Genomic DNA, 20,961 nt, shown 5'->3' on the forward strand with positions numbered 1-20,961 from the left:
CAGAGGCAGGCGGATTTCTGAGTTCGAGGCCAGCCTGGTCTACAGAGTGAGTTCCAGGACAGCCAGGGATATACAGAGAAACCCTGTGTCGAAAAACCAACCAACCAAACAAACAAAACCTGCCTTTAATAATCCATTTGAATGTGATATCTTGGGGATCAGAGCCTGGTGTGACACAAGCAGAGGAGAGAGTGTGACTATGGGGGCCTCTGCTGTTGTGGGGCTGGGGAGCTAGAGTACTTGCTGGCTTTCTCTGGGTGAGCATGCTTCTATTTCTGCCCCTCCTGTACTGTTCATCAGGCCCAGTGTAAGATGGAAATTGAGACCCTAGTCATGTGTATTTGGACCTGAGTCCAGACATCTTTTTGGTAGGGTGACACAGAAAAGCAACATAAGGAGCTAGACGTCCTTGTGAAGGCAGCTGATCCTTTCGAAGTGGCACTTGATGCTTGGGGACCTGCTGCCGCCTCACTGTCTGGGGCTGGGGGCGGTGATAGTGAGGGGTACAGGTGGGGGAAAAGTGTCAGGGCTCCAGAGTCCTGTACTCTGGTGCTGAGGATTTGTTGCCTACCCATTCGTAGGTTCGGGCGAAGGAGTGGAGCACTAGGACCCAGAGGCCAGCACGCTTCCTGACAGTCTAGAGCAGCACTAGCGCAGAGTGAGACTCATCAGCTGGCAAGCGGGGCTCAGTGTCTCTGGGTTCAGGAACCCTTGGGCAGTAGAAGGGACCTACTCCTCAGCCCCATCACTGCTCCTGCCCCTCCCGAGGGAGGCCCATGGATGGAGGCAGGTCCGTGGCTGACGGCTTCTGAGCCGGTCCATGCAGGCCCATCACCCTGACCCCTCCTGCCTAGGTTTCTGCCTTTTCTCTGTCTTTGGCTAGCTGGGGGAGGGGGTAGAGTCCGGGTGAGCAACATGGCCCAGAGCAAGAGGCACCTGTACAATCGGGTAAGTGGCCCCAGTCAATAATGGGATGGCCCCGGGAGGGCTGCTGGAACAGGCCGGGTGCCTGTGGACATCACTTGTGTGGGGGCTGGGGAGGCAGGCTGGCTCTCTGCTGAGGTACTCACACACTGGGCTTCTGAGGAGCCTTCAGAGCGCTGACAGTGTTAGGCTGGACAGGCTCCCCCACCCACCCACCCAGTTGGGTTCTAACTGGGACCCAACCAGACGTGACCTCTGACTCCAGCTGGCTCTGAGGCCAGGGATTTCTGAGGGTCCAGTCTGTTTTTGACTGGCCTGTGGGTCAGAAGGCCTTGCTGTGAGGCCCTTTTCAGATGCCTTGCTGTCTGCCTCTGCTCTCTCCTATGTGAGATTAGATTTGCATCCACTGTTAGAGCCACATGATTCTGAGAGGCGTGTTGGGAGGTGTGGGAGGGTCTTTTCTGAGTTTGTGTCCAGCCTTGATATCATTGGCAGTTTCCTTTATTGTCAGGCCCATGAGATCTTAATTGTCCCTGGTATGGTTTGAGGTCCCTACATCCCTGGGAGCTCTGTCCTTACCTTACTGGTGGGGCTTTGTGAGGAAAGGGGCTAGGGAATGGCAGCTGGTAAGGCTTTGACTTCCAAGGCTCTGTCAGGACTCCTTTCTGAAGCTAACTGTTGGGTGTGGGTGTGTGTGCGCTTGGGGGTATCAGGAAGGACCCTTGGAGTCTTTAGGCCCATGGGGTCACATTTTCTTACCTTATTTATTTGCTGCAATCTCTCTGGCTCATGGAACAGCTATTGCTAAAAATGGCTTAGGTGTGATTTTCTTCCAAATCGTGGTCTGATCTGGGACCTAATTTCTTATGTTCTGTCATCACGGATATGTAAGAATCTGGGTATGACCCAAGGACAGTGTTTTTGTTTGTACCTTTGCTAGCCCAGATGAACTACTGGGCAGGGTTTGAGGACAGTAAGAGGCTAATTTGAGGTATTTTGTTTGTTTGTGCTCTTCTTTTTGTGACATCGTGGCCTGCAGAACTTGGGGGAGAGCAGACAGTGGGACATGGGCGCTGAGGAGGAAGCTGGTGAATGGGCTGTAGTCAACAGTCCAGCAGTGCCAGGTGGATATGGAGGTGGACTGTCAGGAATCATATCAGCAAGGCACGATGGTGGCTGTGGGTCTGGAAAGAGGTGAAGTTCAGTCCCTCTGAAAAGTCTAGGTGGACGTGCTGATGCATGCCTGTGAGCCCAGCATTCAGGGGGGTAAGGCAGAAGGACTGCAAGTTCCAGGCCAGTCTAGGGTAGTACTGAGATTCTGACTCAAAGAACAGTGGCAAACAATTTTAAAAGGCGCGCGCACACACACACACACACACACACAAACACACATGGGAAGAGGAAGGGTCCCAGGAAGACAGAGGACAGTGGAGAGGGCCACCACTGAGCTGCTAGCTTTCTCAACTCTCGGTCCTGGGACAGGGTTGTAGGGAGCTTGGTTTGAATTGAGTTGTTTGCTTGTTCTTACATCTTTTCTTTGGGGGCAGTACATCCTAGAAGCAGCCATATGGTGATGTTCAAAGATCTATCAGTAAATCCTAATTTGTTATACAATTTAAGTATAAATTCTTTAAAAATAATCCCAGTAGATTCTAGAGAATTTTAGAGTATTTTTTTTTAAAGATTGTTGTTATTGCTGGGTGGTGGTGGCACATACCTTTAATCCCATCACTTGGGAGGCAGAGACAGGCAGATCTCCAAATTTGAGGTCAGTAGTCTACAGAGTGAATTTCAAGACAGCCAGAGCTACACAGTGAAACCTCGTCTCTAAAAAACAAACAACAACAAAAGGATTAGTTTTATTGTTCATTTTTGTGACTTTTTTTTTTCCTAGAGGTTCATCTTACCGTAGGCCAGGCTGACCTAGAGCTCACCAAGTAGCCCAGGCTGGCCTCAAGCTCATGGTCATCCTGTCTAAGCTTCCCAACTGCTGGAATCTCACGTGTGAGCTATCAAAACAAGCTTTTTAAAGATTTCTTGAGCTATCAAAACAAGCTTTTTAAAGATTTCTTGAAACAGGGTCTCATTATGTTGCCCAGGCTGGCCTTTAACTTACTATATATAGCCCAGGTTGGCCTCAAACTCATGGCTAGCCTCCTGATTCAGCCACCAGGGTGTTGAAATCCTAGGTGTATGCCACTCTACCTGGCTTCAGGGGAGTTCTGGACATGTCACTGATATTTTCAGAGGCCTCACTTAGCTCTAAGAATGGAGTTTAAAGACATGACTTGTGCTTTCTCAGACCAGGATCCTGTCTAGAGGCTCTGACTGGCCATGATGGCACATGTCTTTCTTCCAGACGCCGAGTGGCAGCAGGATGAGTGCGGAGGCAAGCGCCCGGCCCCTGCGGGTAGGATCCCGAGTGGAGGTGATTGGGAAAGGCCACAGAGGTACTGTGGCCTATGTTGGAGCCACACTCTTTGCCACTGGCAAATGGGTGGGCGTGATCCTGGATGAAGCAAAAGGCAAAAATGATGGCACCGTCCAGGGAAGGAAGTATTTCACATGTGATGAAGGCCATGGCATCTTTGTACGACAATCCCAGGTAATTCATGGTGTGAGCCTGGGCACATGTGGTGCCTGTGTGTGTGTGTGTGTGTGTGTGTGTATGTGTGTGATGTACGACAATCCCAGGTAATTCATGGTATGAGCCTGGGTGCACATGCAGTGCCTGTGTGTGTGTGTGTGTGTGTGTGTGTGTGCCTGTGTATGTGTGTGCCTTTGTTTAGCACCTGTGTGTGTACACTTGTACAAACTAGCACTGTTGCTTGTGCTGCTAGTGGGTCCTTTTGCCTAAGTGGGATGAAAGGCTGTGGCTGGGAGAAAGGCAAGTACTTCCTAAGGGGAATGCTCTGTACCCCAGCTTGCTGGAGCTCAGGAGGGACCGTGTTCTAGGCACTCTTGATCTGACTGCATTGAGTATGTTCTTTGGCCTCAGATCCAAGTATTTGAAGATGGAGCAGATACTACTTCACCAGAGACTCCTGACTCTTCTGCTTCAAAGGTCCTCAAGAGAGGTACTAGTCTCACATTGATGTTGCATCTTCACACCCAGGTTTCCCGCCCTACTAATAACAGGGTGTCTGCTCTCTTTCCTTCTGCCCTTCCCATCCCACTCAGAAGGTTCTTCCCCCTTCCCCTCTGTATAAATGTATTTGTTGTTGTTTGCTTTCTACAGAGGGAGCTGATGCAGCTGCAAAGACCAGCAAACTGGTGAGTGGTTTGGCAGTGTAGGGGAGGAGCACAGAGAGGAGGGAGGAAGGCCCAGGGCTGGGCAGGTGGAAGCAGAAGATGGGTCTATATTGAGTTAGACTTATAGTTGCCTAACTTCCCCAAGAAGGACACTTTCTGGGGATGAATTGCTACATTAGGGTTAGAATAAAGGTGGTAGGAGAAATGTTGGAGTCTAGATGCTTAGGGTCAGATAGGATTGAGCTGAGTGGAATTGGAGGGACAGGCCTAAACCCAGGAGTACGGCCAGCTTCCTACCTTCAAGTATGCAAAGATGCCACGACCTGAGGGTGTTAGGGCAGAGTAGGGTGAGGTGTGGAGGGAGAAGTAGCTCTTTTGTTCACACAAGTGTTGCAAGATGCATGCAGATGGCCCTTTCCAGCTCTCTTTGCCTCTTCTGCAGAGGGTTGGGAGGTAGGCCTCCAACTTTCCTGGGCCCGGGGGTGAATATCCTAGAAGCCGTTCCTTGAGGGACCCTTCTTTGCCCAGGGCTTGATGCTTACCTAACTTCCCTTGCATGTGTTCACCTGAGTTGATGTTAACACTTAAGTACAGATGTCTGTCAGGCCAGACAGTCTGTTCTCTAACTCTGACCTTTCCTGCTCCTCACGCAGCGGGGACTGAAGCCTAAGAAGGTGGTGTGTTTACTGTTTGTGTCTGGGTGGGTGGGTGGGCTGTGAGCCCCTCCCACTCTCTTGCATGTCCCCCACCCCAACTGCTGCATGCATGTGTGTGTAACCACGGGGCGGGATGGCCAGAGGAAATGGCAGTTTGTCATCCAAGGCACCTAGAAGAAAAGGAGGCCATCAGGTGCAGGGACCAGCCAAAGCAGCACCATTAGAGACAGTTTTCCATGCTCCAGACCCCCAGTTAGAGACTCCAGGTGCTGACAGCAAATCACAGCTGTAGCTGCTTTACAGTGCTTTCCCACTTAGCCAGCTTGGCGGTTGAGGGAGGGCATCCTGGAGGACCAGAGCTGAGGAGAGTGTGGTAGAATGGTTGTGTAAGGAGGGGGTCAGAACCAGTGCTGCCGGAGATGCCCACTTTACTCTGCCCAATGGCTTTCACTGCCCCCTCAACTCGTGTGTGCCTGGGGAGACACACTCCCCTTTCCCCAGGATCTTGCCTCTTCCACAGACTTTTCTTTAGGTCCTTTGAGAGGGTCTCACTTTGTAGCTTAGGCTTGTCTGGAATTCAGTATGTAGACCAGGCTAGCCTGGAACCTGTAGCAGTCTTCATGCCTCACTCACCTTCCTAGTGCTGGGATTATAGGTGGGCACCATCATGCCCAGCCCCTCCCCATGGACTTTTAAACACTTCAATTGCTGCCATGACTTCCTCACACCAGCCTTTGCCTTGGGTCTCTGCCCTGCATGTGCTTGTCTGAGCCATGTGTGCAGTACTGTGAGCCCTTTGTTCCAGCCTGTCTCAGGCCTTCCTGATGTTGCATGGGAAACTTCAGGATGGGGACGGTGGGAGGGGGAAAGGAAACGGCCTTTCTGCTCCTTGTGGGCATTGAAAAGACTCAGAAGTCTTACCATGGTAGAAGCCACATGCTAGGCCTTGTTTTTGATCCTGGGTCCCGGGTCTGGGAAGGAATGGGATTCTGAGGCAGATAATGCTGCAAGGGAAGCTGAGCACATTGCAGACACTCAAGGACTTGCCTCATCCCTTGAGTGTTGTGTTGTGGTTGGTGCTCCAGTTCTACCTCAGATCCCTAAATAGAGAAGAGCGTGAACTGCAGTGTGAGCTGGAAGAGTCCTGACTGCAGGCTGTCATGACCCTGGTGGGGGTCTGAGCAATGCCCATGTCCTAGTGAAGTGTGACAGCCCAGTCTCAACTGCTTATGCTAAAAACTGTTCCCTGCTCTCTCCAGTCTTACCCTCTGATGGTTCAGTCCAAGCAGATCATTTAGCCAGGGTTCCTCCTCTCCTCCCACATAGAAGAGCTAGGTCCAGAACAAAAACCAGTATATGTGTACTTATGTGTGAGTGTTTTGCTTGCATGTATGTTAGTATACTAAATCTGAACCATGCCAATGGAGGCCAGAGGAGGGTCTCTCTGGGACTAGAGTGACAAGATGGTTGTGAGTTGCCAAGTGGGTGCTTGGAATTGAAATAGCCCTCCATAAAAGCAGCCAAGGCTCTTAACCTCTGGGCCATTAGCTCCTCAAACCAGGAGAGAATGTAGGTGTCTCAAAAAATACCAGCTCTTTCTAGAAAGCCCTTTAGACAGGCATTCATCTCCAGCTTGAAGAGGTGAGAGAAGAGCTCAACACTGTCATTATAGCTGTTGCTGTTGCTAGTGCCACTGTCATGTCCCAAGGTTCCCTAATCACTGTGTGCTCTTTAGAGCTGGAGCGGGGTGCCGGAGAGGTGCTCTGGCTGTGTTCCTGATAAGAAGCCTAAGGGTGTGTGCAAGAGAAGTGGACGTGATGGGCTTTTCAGGGGCCAGAGTATAACTACATAGATGATGGAGCCAGCGGGCCCTCTGTCCCTGTCCACAAATTCCCCGGCTCCATAAGGTGCCCTTTCTGCAGTGGTCCCTGGCCCAGCTTTTTGGAGCAAGGTCTTGGAGGTAGAGGAGAAGAGGAGCACGATGCCAGAAAGTGGTGATGGGACGGAGAGGAAGGGCAGCTTTGCGCAGGACTTAGTACCATCAGGAGGAGGTGGAGCCATCCGATTCTGGGTGGTTGCTAGGTGACCTAGGACTGGTAGCTCCACCCCCTTGGAGCTCAGGAGGGTGGGTGCATGACGTCAGGTGGAGCTGCTGCTGCTGCGGCCACTGAGACTGCCATCAGCTTAAGCTGACGACCCGGGCCAGGCAAGGCTCCGGAGCCTGCTGGAGCTCGCAATCGCCCGCTATCCTGCTGTGCTCCTGCCAGGGCCTGTGTCGCCGCAGCAGCCACGTTTGCCTGCCCGGAAGCTAAGGCTGCATTGTTGGGATTTGATGCACTAATCTCCTGTCTCCGCCGCCTTTCCCTCCCTCCCTTCGTCTGTCTTTCCTCCCTGTGTTTGTCTGCCCTCCTCTGTCCCTCCCTCTCTTTCCTCTCCTTGCTTTCTGTGGTTTTCTGCAATGATGAGACAGGCACCGACAGCCCGAAAGGTACTCTTGCTTGCTCTGGTCCTGCTGCTGGGTTGCCAGGGCGATGGAAGCAGGCTGCTGGGGTGGGGGTGGGGGCTGGTTGACTTCACAGTCTACCTGGCAGGGGGAGGAGGTTAAGGATGAAGGGGAGGGGGTAGGGAGAGGTGTGTGTCACCACTGTGCCCCACCCTGGACATTTATGTTCCTTGATCTTCCTGCTTTGGACTCTGAGTCTGTACCAGGCGTTTACCCAGTGGCCTCACAGGCTTGGGCTTCAGGCAGTCCCTACTGCAGTCAGGGTTGGGAGGGTTTCCTGGGGTCCAGCCTGAGGCAGCAGGCCAGCTGCATCAGTGCATGAAGCAGGCCTACTTACCAACCTTTGCTGGAATGACTTATGCTTGTTCTCCCAGCATCCCGCTTCCCCAGAGTTTGTGCTCCGGAGTTTACCACGGCAGAATATGGACCCTAAAATAGTTTTTGATCCACAGCTGTGGTGAATTAGTCCTGAGCAGAGGGTGGAAATTGGCCATCTTGGACTCCATGTCTGTAGAAAACAGAACTCAAGCTGAATCTTGACTTGCTAGAGCCTCAGGCACAGGCAGCAAGCCTCTGGGAGTTGGAGCTAATTGCCCCTTAGCCACTGTGGAGTAAGCCAGAGGCCTCCTGGGCTGCTTTGGGAAGAGTGGTTCCTAAGGGCTGCTGCCCACCCCCACTTCCTCCAGCTTGGAGGGTTACTTTGCTGAGCTGTGGGCTTTTACTAATGCAGTATTCATAGTACTGACACCTGAGCCCTCTGCCTGAGGGAGGGAGCCTGCTGCAAGGCCTGGACCTGAGGGAGGCCGAGGGAGGGGACCAAGCCTGCCCTCTCTTAGCGCTCTGAGCCCCCAGGGCTGGGTTCTAGGGTATCCTCTCTAGAGTCTAACATTTGAAGGAAGAGGCTGACTTGAGAAAGTCCTTGGGAGAGGTGGCTGGGTGGGGCCCCTTGCCTGGAGTGGCAGAGATTGTTCACAGAAGGATGCTCTCTGGAGGCCTTCTTGCCAGCTGCTGCCTTTGGTCTCCTGTGGTTCAGCCTGGGGGACCAGACTTGTGGGAGCTGCAGGGGTCTGGAGGAGTGAGACCTCCAAGGGTTGGGTAGAAATGAGGGTGGGAACAGGCAGGGGGAGATTTGAGCCTGGAGCAGGTACAGTGATCCCCGTGGGAGGCAGTGAGAAGCAGTGAGACAGGGTTGGTGGGCTAGCCTTGTCCATTGCTGCTTCTGCTCTCATTGCTACCTCTGTCCTCCTGCCATGACCCTCTCTTTCCTGACTCCTCTTCTTCTGGCTCCTGTTGCCTGTCCAGACCACAACTCGACGGCCCAAGGTGAGAACAAACAGGTCTCTGTAAGCCACTGCTGAGTGCACATATATTTCAGGCATGTGCATGTATATGGGCATGCATGCTAGCAAGTAAATGTTGGTTGCAGTGTACCAAGGGAGAAGAAGAGCTTGAGGCTGGTAACTGGACTCCCTGGGAAAGTGATTTCTAATTCATTTTTTTTTATGTCGATGAGTGTTGCCTGCACGTATGTATGTATGTATGTCATATGTGTGCCCTCAGAGGCCAAGAGAAGGTGTCAGATATTTCGGGAGTTGCCATGTGAGTGCTGGGAATCAAACCTGGGCCCTCTGGAAGAGCGGCTAATACTCTTCTGAGGCATCTCTCCAGGCCCCACAGCTTCTAATGCTTAAGAGGCCATCATAGCCGGTAGATTGAGTGTGGAAGGGCAGTAAGAGGGGTTATGGCCAATCAAGACAGGCTTTGATCAGCTTGGAAGGGTGAGATTAAAAGAAGTGAGTGCTCTGGCTTCCTGGTGTGAGGTGGGAACATTTGTGGGTAGTCTGGGGTTCAACATCGCCAGGGTAGCACTGTCTACCCCAGAGTTTGTGGCTTCCTGAAACCTGGCCAGCCCCCTTCCCTGCCCCCATCCCGTTGCACCTCCTATTCCAGCCTCAACAGGGGCCTGGATACTATTACTTAGTTAGAGTTTTGTCCTGGAGGAGGAGGTAAGGGGTCAGCCCTACTTACCTTGCTTGGGGGTAGTCTGTATGGTTTCCATCTCAGCCCAGTAATCTGTAAGATCCGTTGGTGTAGACCAAAGGAGTAGAGGAAGACTGGGGAGGCTGACCGGGAGAGCAAGCCTGGCTCCACCCTTTCAGCCCCGCCCTCTGTGAGAACAGGACAATTGAGAACAGTCTCTAATCTGTTCTTTGCTTTTGGGAATGGCATTGAGGCACTTTTCTCTGCTGGGGGAGTTGGGCATGCACTCAGCGTGATGGGATAGGAGTATTAAGAAGTTGCTAGAATGATCACAAGTGGGCCACAGAGGGGAGTTCTGGGGAGTGAGAGCCTGTTTTGAAGGTTAAGGCAGAGTGGGGAGGAATGTGGACACAGTGCCAAGGGAGGAGCCTTATAATCTTATGTCTCCCACCCTCTCTTCTCTTTCTCCACTATCCTTTGTCACTGCTACTTTTTGACTCTGTCATTGTCCCCTCCCACCCTCTCCTTTGGTCCCATTGTGCTTTCATATACACTCTCTGTTTTTCTCTCATCTGCCTCCTTCCCTTGCTCCCCCTCTTCCTCCCACACTCCTGGATTCTGTTTTCTTTGTGGCCTCCTCTTGCCCTCTCACTAGCCTACTCGCCCAGCCAGCACTGGGGTGGCTGGGCCCAGTAGTTCCCTCGGCCCCTCTGGGTCAGCATCCGCCGGTGAACTGAGTAGCAGTGAGCCCAGCACTCCAGCTCAGACTCCGCTGGCAGCACCCATCATCCCCACACCGGCCCTCACCTCTCCTGGAGCAGCACCCCCACTTCCTTCTCCCTCTAAGGTAAGGACAGAATCCAGGCACCTCTGTACCCTGGCTAGGTGCTAGAGACTTTTTCAGGGTTGGGGAAGACCTAGAACTAGAATCAGAATGAGGTTTCCCTGTCCTTCCTGCCCTTCCATAGCCTCCATGTGTCTCGTGCCTGCTGCAGTTTCCTCTTAGATGTTCCTGTGCCACTGGCTGTTGGTTCTCAGTCTAGGGAAATGCTTTTATACATTCTTATCTTTGATTCAGCTCAGTTTTGTTAGGGTGGGGCAGGAGCTGTGCACAAACCATGGGACCTCTTGGCAGGAAGAGGAAGGGCTGAGGGCCCAGGTACGGGACCTGGAGGAGAAGCTGGAGACCCTGCGCCTAAAACGCTCAGAAGACAAAGCAAAGCTGAAAGAGCTGGAGAAGCACAAGATCCAGCTGGAGCAGGTGCAGGAATGGAAGAGCAAAATGCAGGAGCAGCAGGCAGACCTGCAGCGGCGCCTCAAGGAGGCTCGGAAGGTGCGCCTCGGATGAAGCTGGTGCCAGAAAGGTGGAAGGACCCAAATAAGGGAACTGGGAACTAGGCTGGAATGTAGGGTGCCCCAGAAGAAAGGGCAGCGTGGGAGTCACTCTGTGCCTGCTCCACTCACTCACTCGTAACCTCCAGGAAGCCAAGGAGGCGCTAGAGGCAAAGGAGCGCTATATGGAGGAGATGGCGGACACAGCTGATGCCATAGAGATGGCCACTCTGGACAAGGAGATGGCCGAAGAGCGAGCTGAGTCTCTGCAGCAGGAGGTGGAGGCACTGAAGGAACGGGTAGATGAGCTCACCACAGATTTGGAGATCCTCAAGGCTGAAATTGAAGAGAAAGGTAAGGGACCAAGAACCGCGGGGCCAGCTGGTGCAGTAGGACCTTCATGAACACATTGTTGCTTTTACAGGTTCTGATGGGGCTGCATCAAGCTACCAGCTCAAGCAGCTAGAGGAGCAGAACGCCCGTCTGAAGGACGCCCTGGTGAGGTAGGCCTTCCTCTGTCCCTTTTCTGCCTCAGGTGTCAGAGTACTCACTACCCTGTGACCGACACATGCTTTCTGCCATCTCTGTCTTCTCTTTGACTCCTTCTGTTGCGCCTTCCACTTCTCCATAGGATGCGAGATCTCTCATCCTCAGAGAAGCAGGAGCATGTGAAGCTCCAGAAACTCATGGAAAAGAAGAACCAGGAACTGGAGGTTGTGAGGCAGCAGCGTGAGCGTCTTCAGGAGGAACTGGGCCAGGCAGAGAGCACCATCGATGAGCTCAAAGAGCAGGTCTGAGAGCACAGCCTTGACCCACCCCTGCATGCTCCCACTGCCCTCTTTTGCTTCTAGGCCCTCACAGCAGCACTTCTCCTCACCCTCCCCCACCCCCAGGTGGATGCTGCTCTGGGAGCTGAGGAGATGGTGGAGATGCTGACTGACCGCAACCTGAATCTGGAGGAGAAAGTGCGGGAATTACGGGAGACTGTGGGGGACTTGGTAAGAAGAGAGCAGATCCCTGACTTCTCACCCTGATGGAGAATATTTGGAAGGGACCTTCTGAGAGATTGACATCAGACCCTGTCCTTTGAGCAGGGATTGTGGTAAGGGGACCATTCTGGCCCTGTCATCCTGACCCTGCCTGTATGCTCTTCCCAACTCTGTGCCATCCAGGAAGCCATGAATGAGATGAATGATGAGCTGCAGGAGAATGCACGCGAGACAGAGCTGGAGCTACGTGAGCAGCTGGACATGGCAGGCGCCCGAGTAAGGGAGGCCCAGAAGCGAGTGGAAGCCGCTCAGGAGACAGTCGCGGACTATCAGCAGACGATCAAGAAGTACCGCCAATTGACTGCCCACCTACAGGTGCCTGCCTCGCCCCTGGTCTCTGCTCAAGGTAACCCTCGGGTTCCCAGGACCAACTCTGCTTCACTGTCTGCTCCCAGGATGTCAATCGGGAGCTAACGAACCAGCAGGAAGCATCTGTGGAGAGACAGCAGCAGCCACCGCCAGAGACTTTTGATTTCAAAATCAAGTTTGCTGAGACCAAGGCTCATGCCAAGGTCAGGAAAGTGGGCACCTTGAAGTCAGGGGTGTTAGCCCAGGAGGAGGAGGGGTAGCTGTGGGCTGGCTTGGGTGGGGTTCTGGACTTAGGGTGCTTTGGGTGGTAATTGTGGAAGACTCCTGGCCTGGACTTACCCTATAAACAAGGGGCCTGGTGGTCCTGCAGCTTTGCATCTAGACTGAGAGCTCTTCTCCCTGTGCTTGCAGGCGATAGAGATGGAATTGAGACAGATGGAGGTTGCCCAGGCCAACCGGCACATGTCCCTGCTCACAGCCTTTATGCCTGACAGCTTCCTTCGACCAGGTGGAGACCATGACTGTGTCCTGGTGCTGCTGCTCATGCCCCGACTCATTTGTAAGGTACAGCCAGTCAGTCAAGAAAAACCAATTCAATGTGCTATGAGCCAAGGCATTGAGGATGTGAGGAGAAGGCAGCAGGCATTGCCTGCCCACACAGTTTACAAGGTAGCCTAGGTACTCTAACTCAGCAGGGGCTCGGTGAACACAGAGCCAGCTGCCACATTCAGGAACTCTGTATCTGCATTCCACCAACTGCAGATCAGAAATGTTTGGAGAAAAACCTTGAGCATGTACAGTTTTTCTCTCACTGTTTTCTAAATCATCCAGTATAGCCTTGAAACCATTTACCTTGTGCGAGGTATCATTAGTAACCTAGAGGTGGTTTAACATATACAGGAGTGTACACCTAGGTTACATGCAGATCCTGAGCATTTTACATGTGGCACTCAAACATCACGTGTTAGTGTTTACCGGAGGAGCCTGAAACCAGTCCCCTCCAGCTAGGAGAAACTGTCCAGGGAGGAGAAGGAGCCTCCTGGTGAGACAGTTGCTGATTATTTAGCTGAGGGTAGAGGTTACTAAACTAGAGTAGAGGCAGCCCTGGGTGCTAGAGGATGCTTGGTGGGGGATCTAGGCAGATTACGACCCTGCTTTGCCGAGAGCCTCCTGCCCGGCTGAGAGCCACGTCTGCTCCTCCTTCGTGTGCTTTTGCCCTCCCTCCACATGGTCGTTTAGCTGGGTCCTGGGTCCCTGGTCCTGTGCTCTTTGTCCTCTACCCCCAGTTCCAGGACCCTGGTCTTTTCCCTACAGGCAGAGCTCATCCGGAAGCAGGCCCAGGAGAAATTTGACCTAAGTGAGAACTGTTCAGAGCGGCCTGGGCTGCGAGGAGCAGCTGGGGAGCAGCTGAGCTTTGCTGCTGGGCTGGTGTACTCGCTGAGTCTGCTGCAAGCCACACTGCACCGCTATGAGCAGTAAGAGACACCTCATCCCCTCCCTTGCACCCTGGGCCGTAGGATTTGCTGGAACTGAGGTAACTGCCTGGAGACGGTGCCCTCATGGAGCCCTTTTTTGGTCCTCAGTGCCCTCTCTCAGTGCAGTGTGGATGTGTATAAGAAAGTTGGCAGCCTGTACCCGGAGATGAGTGCCCACGAGCGCTCCTTAGATTTCCTCATTGAGCTGCTACACAAGGATCAGCTGGACGAGACTGTCAACGTGGAGCCCCTCACCAAGGCCATCAAGTACTACCAGGTCTGGGGCCAGGCAGCAGGGGATACGTACCTGTTGGGAGTTCTTGCCTGGGGTATACAAGGTCTATGGCCGTACAGCTGTGATTGGCTTCTTGAGACCAGTTTGCTCTGGTTTTGTTTTTATTGTTTTTTGGAGTTGGTTGGTTGGTGTTGGAGGGGAGCGGTGTAATTTTTTTTTTTTGTTTTGTTCTTTTGAAACTGGGTCTCATGTAACTCAGGCTGGCCTTAAACTTGCTGTGTAGCTGAAGATAAACTTGAACTCGTGATCCTCCTGCCTCCACCCCAAGTGTTGAGATAATAGGTCTATGCCTTCATGCCTGTATAAAAAAAAGTTGTGTGTGCAGTGTGTGTGTGTGTGTGTGTGTGTGTATGTGTGGCACAGTGTACTTGTAAAGGTCATAGGACAACATGAGCCAGTTGACTCTTTCTTTCCATCATATGGGTCTTGAGGTTTGAACTTGGGAGCAAGTGTTTTTACCGCTGAGTCATCACTGGCCGCTTTATAAGAGGGCATCTCACTGTAACTAGCTAGCTCAGGCTGGCCTTGAACTCCTGATGCTCCCCAGTGATAGGATTATGGATCTGCACCACCAGTCCCAGTTCTTGTTTGTCTGCTGGGGACTTGCCTTGTGATGTCACTGCCTAGAGGTTTTGGAAAGTTTTGTACCTCTGAAGACCACAGTGTCCGAGACTCAAGCTCTAGTTTGGGCAAAGGGCAGTCCCCCAGCCCTTGCCCTTCCAAAAACTAAAGGCTGCCTCTGTGTTGTTCCTTCTCAGCATCTGTACAGCATCCACCTCGCCGAACAACCCGAGGATTCCACCATGCAGCTGGCTGACCACATCAAGGTGACATGTCTAGATCAGTGACTAAGCTTCTGTAGAGATAAGGGAAGGAAATCAGACTGAGACGTCTGTGAAAGCAGAGGACTCATGCGCATGTGACAGCCACAGAAGATGGGGATGAGTGTCCTAGGGATGAGGATGGGTAAATGAGCTCCTATGGGGGGCTGAGACTTCATGTTTCTTTCCATATAGTTCACCCAGAGTGCCCTGGACTGTATGAGCGTGGAGGTGGGGCGGCTGCGTGCCTTCTTGCAGGTGAGGGCACATCTGGATCTGAGAAGCTCTTTCTTATCCCTTCTCTTTCCCTTCCCTTGCCTTTCCCCCTGGTGCTAATGGCAGCTTGTCTGTTTCCTTTTCCTGTGTAGGGTGGGCAGGAGGCAACAGATATTGCTCTTCTTCTCCGAGACCTGGAAACATCATGCAGTGACATCCGTCAGTTCTGCAAAAAGATTCGAAGACGAATGCCAGGGACGGATGCTCCTGGGATCCCAGCAGCTCTGGCCTTTGGCTCACAGGTTTGGGGCGGAGATTGTGAGGAAAGGAAGCTGAACAGAAACAGGAAGGGCCTAGTACATTAAGATCCGGATTAGGGGGGGCTGGTGAGATGGCTCAGCGGGTAAGAGCACCGACTGCTCTTCAGAAGGTCATGAGTTCAAATCCCAGCAACCACATGGTGGCTCACAACCACCCGTAACAAGGTCTGATGCCCTTTTCTGGTGTGTCTGAAGTCAGCTACAGTGTACTTATGTATAATGATAAATAAATCTTAAAAAAAAAAAAAAAAGATCCGGATCAGGGCAGGGCAGGAGGGGCCTAGTGCATTAAGATTCAGATCAGAGCAGGGCAGGAGGGGCCTAGCACATTAAGATCTGGATCTGGTCGGGGGATTGAATTGGGAAGCTAGGGAACTATGAAGGTGGACCAGGATGGGCTCTTGATTCTAGCTTGTCACACAGGTATCTGACACGCTCCTCGACTGCAGGAAACATTTGACATGGGTGGTAGCTGTTCTGCAGGAGGTGGCAGCTGCAGCTGCCCAGCTTATTGCCCCCTTGGCAGAGAATGAGGGGCTGCCTGTGGCTGCACTAGAGGAGCTGGCTTTCAAAGCAAGCGAGCAGGTTGGCTTGGAACCTTGGGCTGTGGGGTCTGGGGAGGCAGTGGCTATCACCAGCTTTTCATACCTGCTCTTGGCTGTTGCAGATCTATGGGAGCCCCTCCAGCAGCCCCTATGAGTGTCTACGCCAGTCATGTACCATCCTCATCAGCACAATGAACAAACTGGCCACAGCCATGCAAGAAGGCGAGTATGACGCAGAGCGGCCCCCAAGCAAGGTAGGTGGAGGTTTCTGGGGACCCAGTGGCCTGTAGGGGGTCCACTTGCAGAGCTACCCTTCTTGTGGAGAGTGGGGAGGCTGGAGGAAGGGGCATCCTGCCTAGAAGTCAGGGTGATTTTCCTGTGACTGGAGTGGTCTCCTTCCCCTGCCTCCACCATCTGACCGTGGGTCTATCTTTTAGCCTCCTCCAGTTGAACTTCGGGCTGCAGCTCTGCGTGCAGAGATCACAGATGCTGAAGGTCTGGGATTGAAGCTTGAGGATCGAGAGACAGTTATCAAGGAGTTAAAGAAGTCACTCAAGATTAAGGTGCGGAGGACTGGAGAGATAGATCAGTGGTTAAGAGCACTGGCTGCTCTTCAGGAGATCCTAGTCATGGTGGCTCATAACCATCTGTAATTCTAGTCCTAGGGGACCTAATGCCCTCTTCTGACCTTTGAGGGTACCAGGTACACATATGGTACACATACATACATGCAGATAAAACTACACATAACATAAATTAATTAATTAAAACAGTTAAAGTAAAGGCTAGGAAGTGAGGTGGGACTTGGCAGTGTCTTGTGCTGAGTGTAAGGATCAAGGTGCGTGTGGTCTGAGGAAAGATGACCTGTAACTAGGGGTCATCTTGGAGGGAGCTCCACATCCCACAGCCTAACCCGGTCCTGCTGCTCTGGGGAGGATGTTGGGGAACTGAAGTGTCACCTTATCCAGGGAGAGGAGCTGAGTGAGGCCAATGTGCGGCTGAGCCTCCTGGAGAAGAAGCTGGACAGCGCTGCCAAGGATGCAGATGAGCGAATCGAGAAAGTTCAGACTCGGCTGGAGGAGACTCAGACCCTGCTGCGGAAGAAGGAGAAGTGAGCACCATCCCGGGCCTGAGTCTTCTCCCCTTCCTCGCCTGCAGCTTTCTGTTGCTTGTGACTCCTTTGCCTTGGAGTCACTACCCCACTTTTCCTTTCCTACCTTCTCTGTCTTGCTCCAACGGTGTCTCCGGCTGCCTCTGAGGCCTGCCTGCAGAACTGGAAAGTTGTGGGGCTGTGAGGAAGGGACGTGCCTGAACCCACATTCTCTTCCACAGAGATTTTGAGGAGACAATGGATGCACTCCAGGCTGACATTGACCAGCTGGAGGCAGAGAAGGCAGAGCTCAAGCAGCGCTTGAACAGCCAATCCAAGCGCACAGTTGAGGGGCTCCGGGGTCCCCCTCCATCAGGCATTGCTACCCTGGTCTCTGGCATTGCTGGTGGTGAGTACGGTGGCTAGGTGGCATTGGCCCAGAGAAGACTGACTTGACTGTCCTCTCAGGTGCCTGTACCCTAGGTGTTCAGCCAAGAGCATGCTTGCCCCAGTTCCACTCTGCCTGCTTCTTCGGGGGTTTATTTTCTTTGAAGATACGTTCACAGACCTCTGTGTAAAGTAGCACACCACCAAGACCGTCAGTAAAGTCAGAATAACGACTGAGTTAGGCTCTGGATACTGTCTCTTCTGCATCTGCCAGCTGGCCTCTCTGTCTCAGCCATATTCAGGAGAGGTCAGGCCACACTGCTGGAGTTTCCAGCCTTGTGTGAAGCCAGTGTCTGATGGCCAGCAGTGTGCCTACTCCATTCCATGGCTTCTCTTCTGACCTCTTCTCAGGCTCTTAATGAGGTCAGAGAGCCTTCTGTGGAGTTTTGTGCCTTCCAGGCTGTCTCCCAGCCCTCCCTGCTACCTCTCTGTTCTTGTTGCCCTGGTTTTTCCCACCAGGATCTCTGGCCTTCCCTCACTGCTCACCTTATCAAAGGCCTTGTCGTAGATCCGATCTGATTCAGGACGGTGACCAAGCGCCTTTGTGACAGTGTACTTCCACAGTACAGACAGCTCCACGTGCTTTGAGGGGGAATCTTTTTTTTTTTTTTTTTTTTAATTTTTTTATTTGTATGACTACACTGTAGCTATCTTCAGACACACCAGAAGAGGGCATCAGATCCCATTACAGATGGTTGTGAGCCATCATGTGGTTGCTAGGAATTAAACTCAGGACCTCTGGAAGAGCAGTCTTAACCACTGAGCCCTCTCTCCAGCCACCATAGAGAGAATATTTTGATTCACCATTTTGTGTTTTAGTAAGGCTCTTAAACAAATTCTGCTTCTGAATTAATGAAACGCCCCATCAAACAAGGGAGGCATTTACCTCAGAGCAAGGGGGAAGCCTGAGGATCAGGCGGTGCTTGTCCCTTCTTCCCAAGCTTTGCAGCCGGAGCACTCGGCGCAGAGGTACATGCAGCTTCTGGAGTGTTCCCCATGCCTTTCTTGGAGATTAAGTGGGAGACAGGGAAGCAGAGAGGCAGGGGCAGCCTCACCAAGTGCTTCCTGCGTTCACTCTGCCATTCTCTCAGAGTGTGCCCTGACTCACAGCCCCTCCCACCTTTGCTCTCCTTTACACATCTGCTCACCCCCCAGAGTCAGAGGCAGGGTCTTAGGAAATTTGATGGTGAGGAAAAGGGTCATCTGCATGTTGTGCCTACGTCCCTCTGCTGCTTTGTCCAATATCCCCTCATTATCTAATCGCTCTCTCTCTCTCTTATGCTCCCCCATGGGCTCTCCAGAGGAACAACAGCGAGGTAGAGACCCACCCCGGCTAGGGTTTACCAAAGCTACTGGGCACTGGGACTGGGGACAGCATCAGAAGTGGAGGTGGGGGATGGGGAGGGGGAGGTGAAGAGCCCAGTTTTCAACCTTGTGCTCCCAAGGCTGATGACATTCTACATGCTGTCCACAGGGGGCACTCCTGGGCAGGCTCCAGGTGCCTTGCCAGGCCCAGGGCTGGTGAAGGACTCCCCACTGCTGCTTCAGCAGATCTCTGCTATGAGGTTACACATCTCTCAGCTCCAGCATGAGAACAGCATCCTCAGAGTAAGGCACTCATGGGAATGTGGGGCCTGAGCTCAGAGCATGCCTGCTCAGTGAAGGTCAGCGAAGGCCACTGGTGCCTCTTGACCACTTACTCTGTTCCCTCCCACCTCCTGACAGGGAGCCCAGATGAAGGCGTCCTTGGCAGCTCTGCCCCCTCTGCATGTTGCAAAGCTTTCCCTCCCACCCCATGAGGGCCCTGGTGGTAACCTAGTGGCTGGGGCACTGTATCGCAAGACCAGCCAGCTGTTGGAGAAATTAAACCAGCTGAGCACCCACACCCACGTAGTAGATATCACTCGAAGCAGCCCAGGTATGCACTCTCTACTCCTGAGAAGGTGGCTATAGCCATTCTGTCCCCAAGGCTTCTCCTAGAAGTGTTCAATGGCTTCAGGATTCAGTTTCCCTGATTCTTGTGCATAGTCTCTCCCTGGTCTCTCTTTCCCGTCTCTCCTCTCTTTCTCCTTTCTTTCTTCTGATATTGGGGGTTGATCTGAGGGCCTCAAGCCCGCAACGATAGCACTCTGTAGCCCAGCTTTTTACTTTACTTTAAAAACTTTTGTCTTGTTATTGTTTGAGACAGGGTTTCCCTGTGTGGCCCTAGCTGTCCTGGAACTTGCTCTGTAGACCAGGCTGGCCTCGAACTCAGAGGTCCATCTGCCTGCCTCCCTGAGTGCTGGGTTTAAAGGCGTATGCCACCATACCTGGCACTTTTAAATTTGTTTATGTTTTTTTGTTTTGTTTTGTTTTTGAGGCAAGGTCTCAGTAAGTTTCCCAGGTGGGCCTTGAACTTCTGATTCTCCTCTCAGTCTCTCAATGGCTGGAGTTCTAGGCCTTTCCTCCAGAGCCAGTTCACTCTTTCTCTCTGAAGTGCCTGTTGTATGTGGGTCCAGTACCAACACTTCTGACCATGCAGCTCCTCTGCTTGGATAGACCTTTAGTGTCCTCAGCATCTCTCCCTCTTCACAGCTGCCAAGAGCCCGTCAGCTCAGCTTATGGAACAAGTGGCTCAGCTCAAGTCCCTGAGTGACACCATTGAGAAGCTCAAGGTCAGTCACACCCTAACTTTCCCACACTGAGCTCCCTTGGGGGAGCCAGGCACTTGTGGGTTCTCTGGACCTGCTCCATGCTTTGTGGCACACTGGAGTGCAGGTGGGAGGGAGGGAGAATTCTTGCTAAGAATCTGGTTGATAAATTCAACCAACAAAGTATGTGATTAGCGTCATCTTTAGGCTGGTGAGCCACCAGTGCTGACCAAGCGGCTCTCTCTGGCTACATTTTCTGTCGGCTGAAATAATTAGAGGGCAGAATATTTGCCAGTAGCTTCCTAGAAGCCATAGACGTTGAGTTAGGCCTTAAAGAATGAAGGTGTATACTGGAGGAAGAGACGCTGGATGGGGCCTGCTCTAGAGACAAGAGCAGAAGTGCGGTGATAAAAAGCTACGTTCTCCTGGAGCTACTGTTGCTGTGGAGCTCAGGAGGTGTTGAGCTACCAACTGCATCTCCTAAATGAGCCCCACCTCCCTCCTCCTCCCCAGGATGAGGTCCTCAAGGAGACAGTAACTCAGCGTCCTGGAGCTACTGTTCCCACTGACTTTGCGACCTTCCCTTCATCTGCCTTCCTCAGGGTAAGGGGGAGCATGCGGTGGAGATGCGGCACCATGCTGGGTGCTCCTGTGGTTCAGCCCAGGAGCTCTTCCCTTCCTCTTGGAATTGAAGAGGCCCCTGGAGTCTCAGGCCCAGCAGTCTTACACCCTGCTTTACCTGGCAGGGCCAAGTCTTATTTGCACAGAACCACAAGTGCTTCCAGCACTTAGAGATTGGGATAGTCTAGCAAATAGATAACACCCGCCCTGACCCTTAGACCAGGAGGGACACAGATTGCCTTGCTAGACTACCCTTGTTCTCATTTGAAACATGTTACTGGGTGTCAGAACTCAGAAGCCTCAGTTTCCCAGGGGTTGCTGCAGTCCAGTACTCAAGGACCCTCTGCCTATCATCAAGTGAGCCTTAACCTGAGGTCCTCTTTCTCTTCCCGACACAAGGCCAAGGAAGAGCAGCAAGATGACACAGTCTACATGGGCAAAGTGACCTTCTCATGTGCGGCAGGCCTAGGACAGCGACACCGCCTGGTGCTGACCC

At 52.6% G+C, this 20,961-nt stretch overlaps 2 protein-coding genes across 3 annotated transcripts in view; one reads left to right on the forward strand and one right to left on the reverse strand.

The window, feature by feature from the left end:
• Wdr54 (WD repeat domain 54) overlaps positions 1–9,467 on the reverse strand; it is a 35,955-nt gene extending 26,488 nt beyond the window's left edge. The window contains exon 1 of one of the 2 annotated variants that reach the window (XM_031382289.1): positions 9,364–9,467. The gene's annotated coding sequence lies outside the window, so the exon portion shown is untranslated. Of the gene's footprint in view, positions 1–2,641; positions 2,672–9,363 lie in introns of those variants that run through there. The other variant, XM_031382290.1, reaches the window with a different exon arrangement.
• On the forward strand, positions 815–20,960 carry Dctn1 (dynactin subunit 1; the record flags this gene model as incomplete). Its single annotated transcript, XM_031384032.1, has 32 exons — positions 815–948; positions 3,284–3,529; positions 3,923–4,001; positions 4,163–4,197; positions 4,830–4,853; positions 7,303–7,320; positions 8,638–8,658; positions 9,971–10,162; positions 10,451–10,648; positions 10,797–11,001; positions 11,072–11,150; positions 11,279–11,438; positions 11,541–11,645; positions 11,820–12,011; positions 12,092–12,208; positions 12,417–12,569; positions 13,320–13,480; positions 13,589–13,757; positions 14,534–14,602; positions 14,792–14,854; positions 14,965–15,114; positions 15,556–15,717; positions 15,800–15,931; positions 16,115–16,240; positions 16,646–16,788; positions 17,010–17,176; positions 18,516–18,530; positions 18,689–18,822; positions 18,940–19,132; positions 19,789–19,868; positions 20,358–20,447; positions 20,865–20,960. Coding segments are annotated over exons 1-32 (3,807 nt in total), but the record flags the coding sequence as incomplete, so codon positions are not given.
• Between the last annotated feature and the right edge of the window lies 1 nt (position 20,961).

The sequence above is a fragment of the Mastomys coucha genome, unplaced genomic scaffold (genome assembly GCF_008632895.1).
Source record: "Mastomys coucha isolate ucsf_1 unplaced genomic scaffold, UCSF_Mcou_1 pScaffold20, whole genome shotgun sequence".
NCBI classification, from domain to species: Eukaryota; Metazoa; Chordata; class Mammalia; order Rodentia; family Muridae; genus Mastomys; species Mastomys coucha.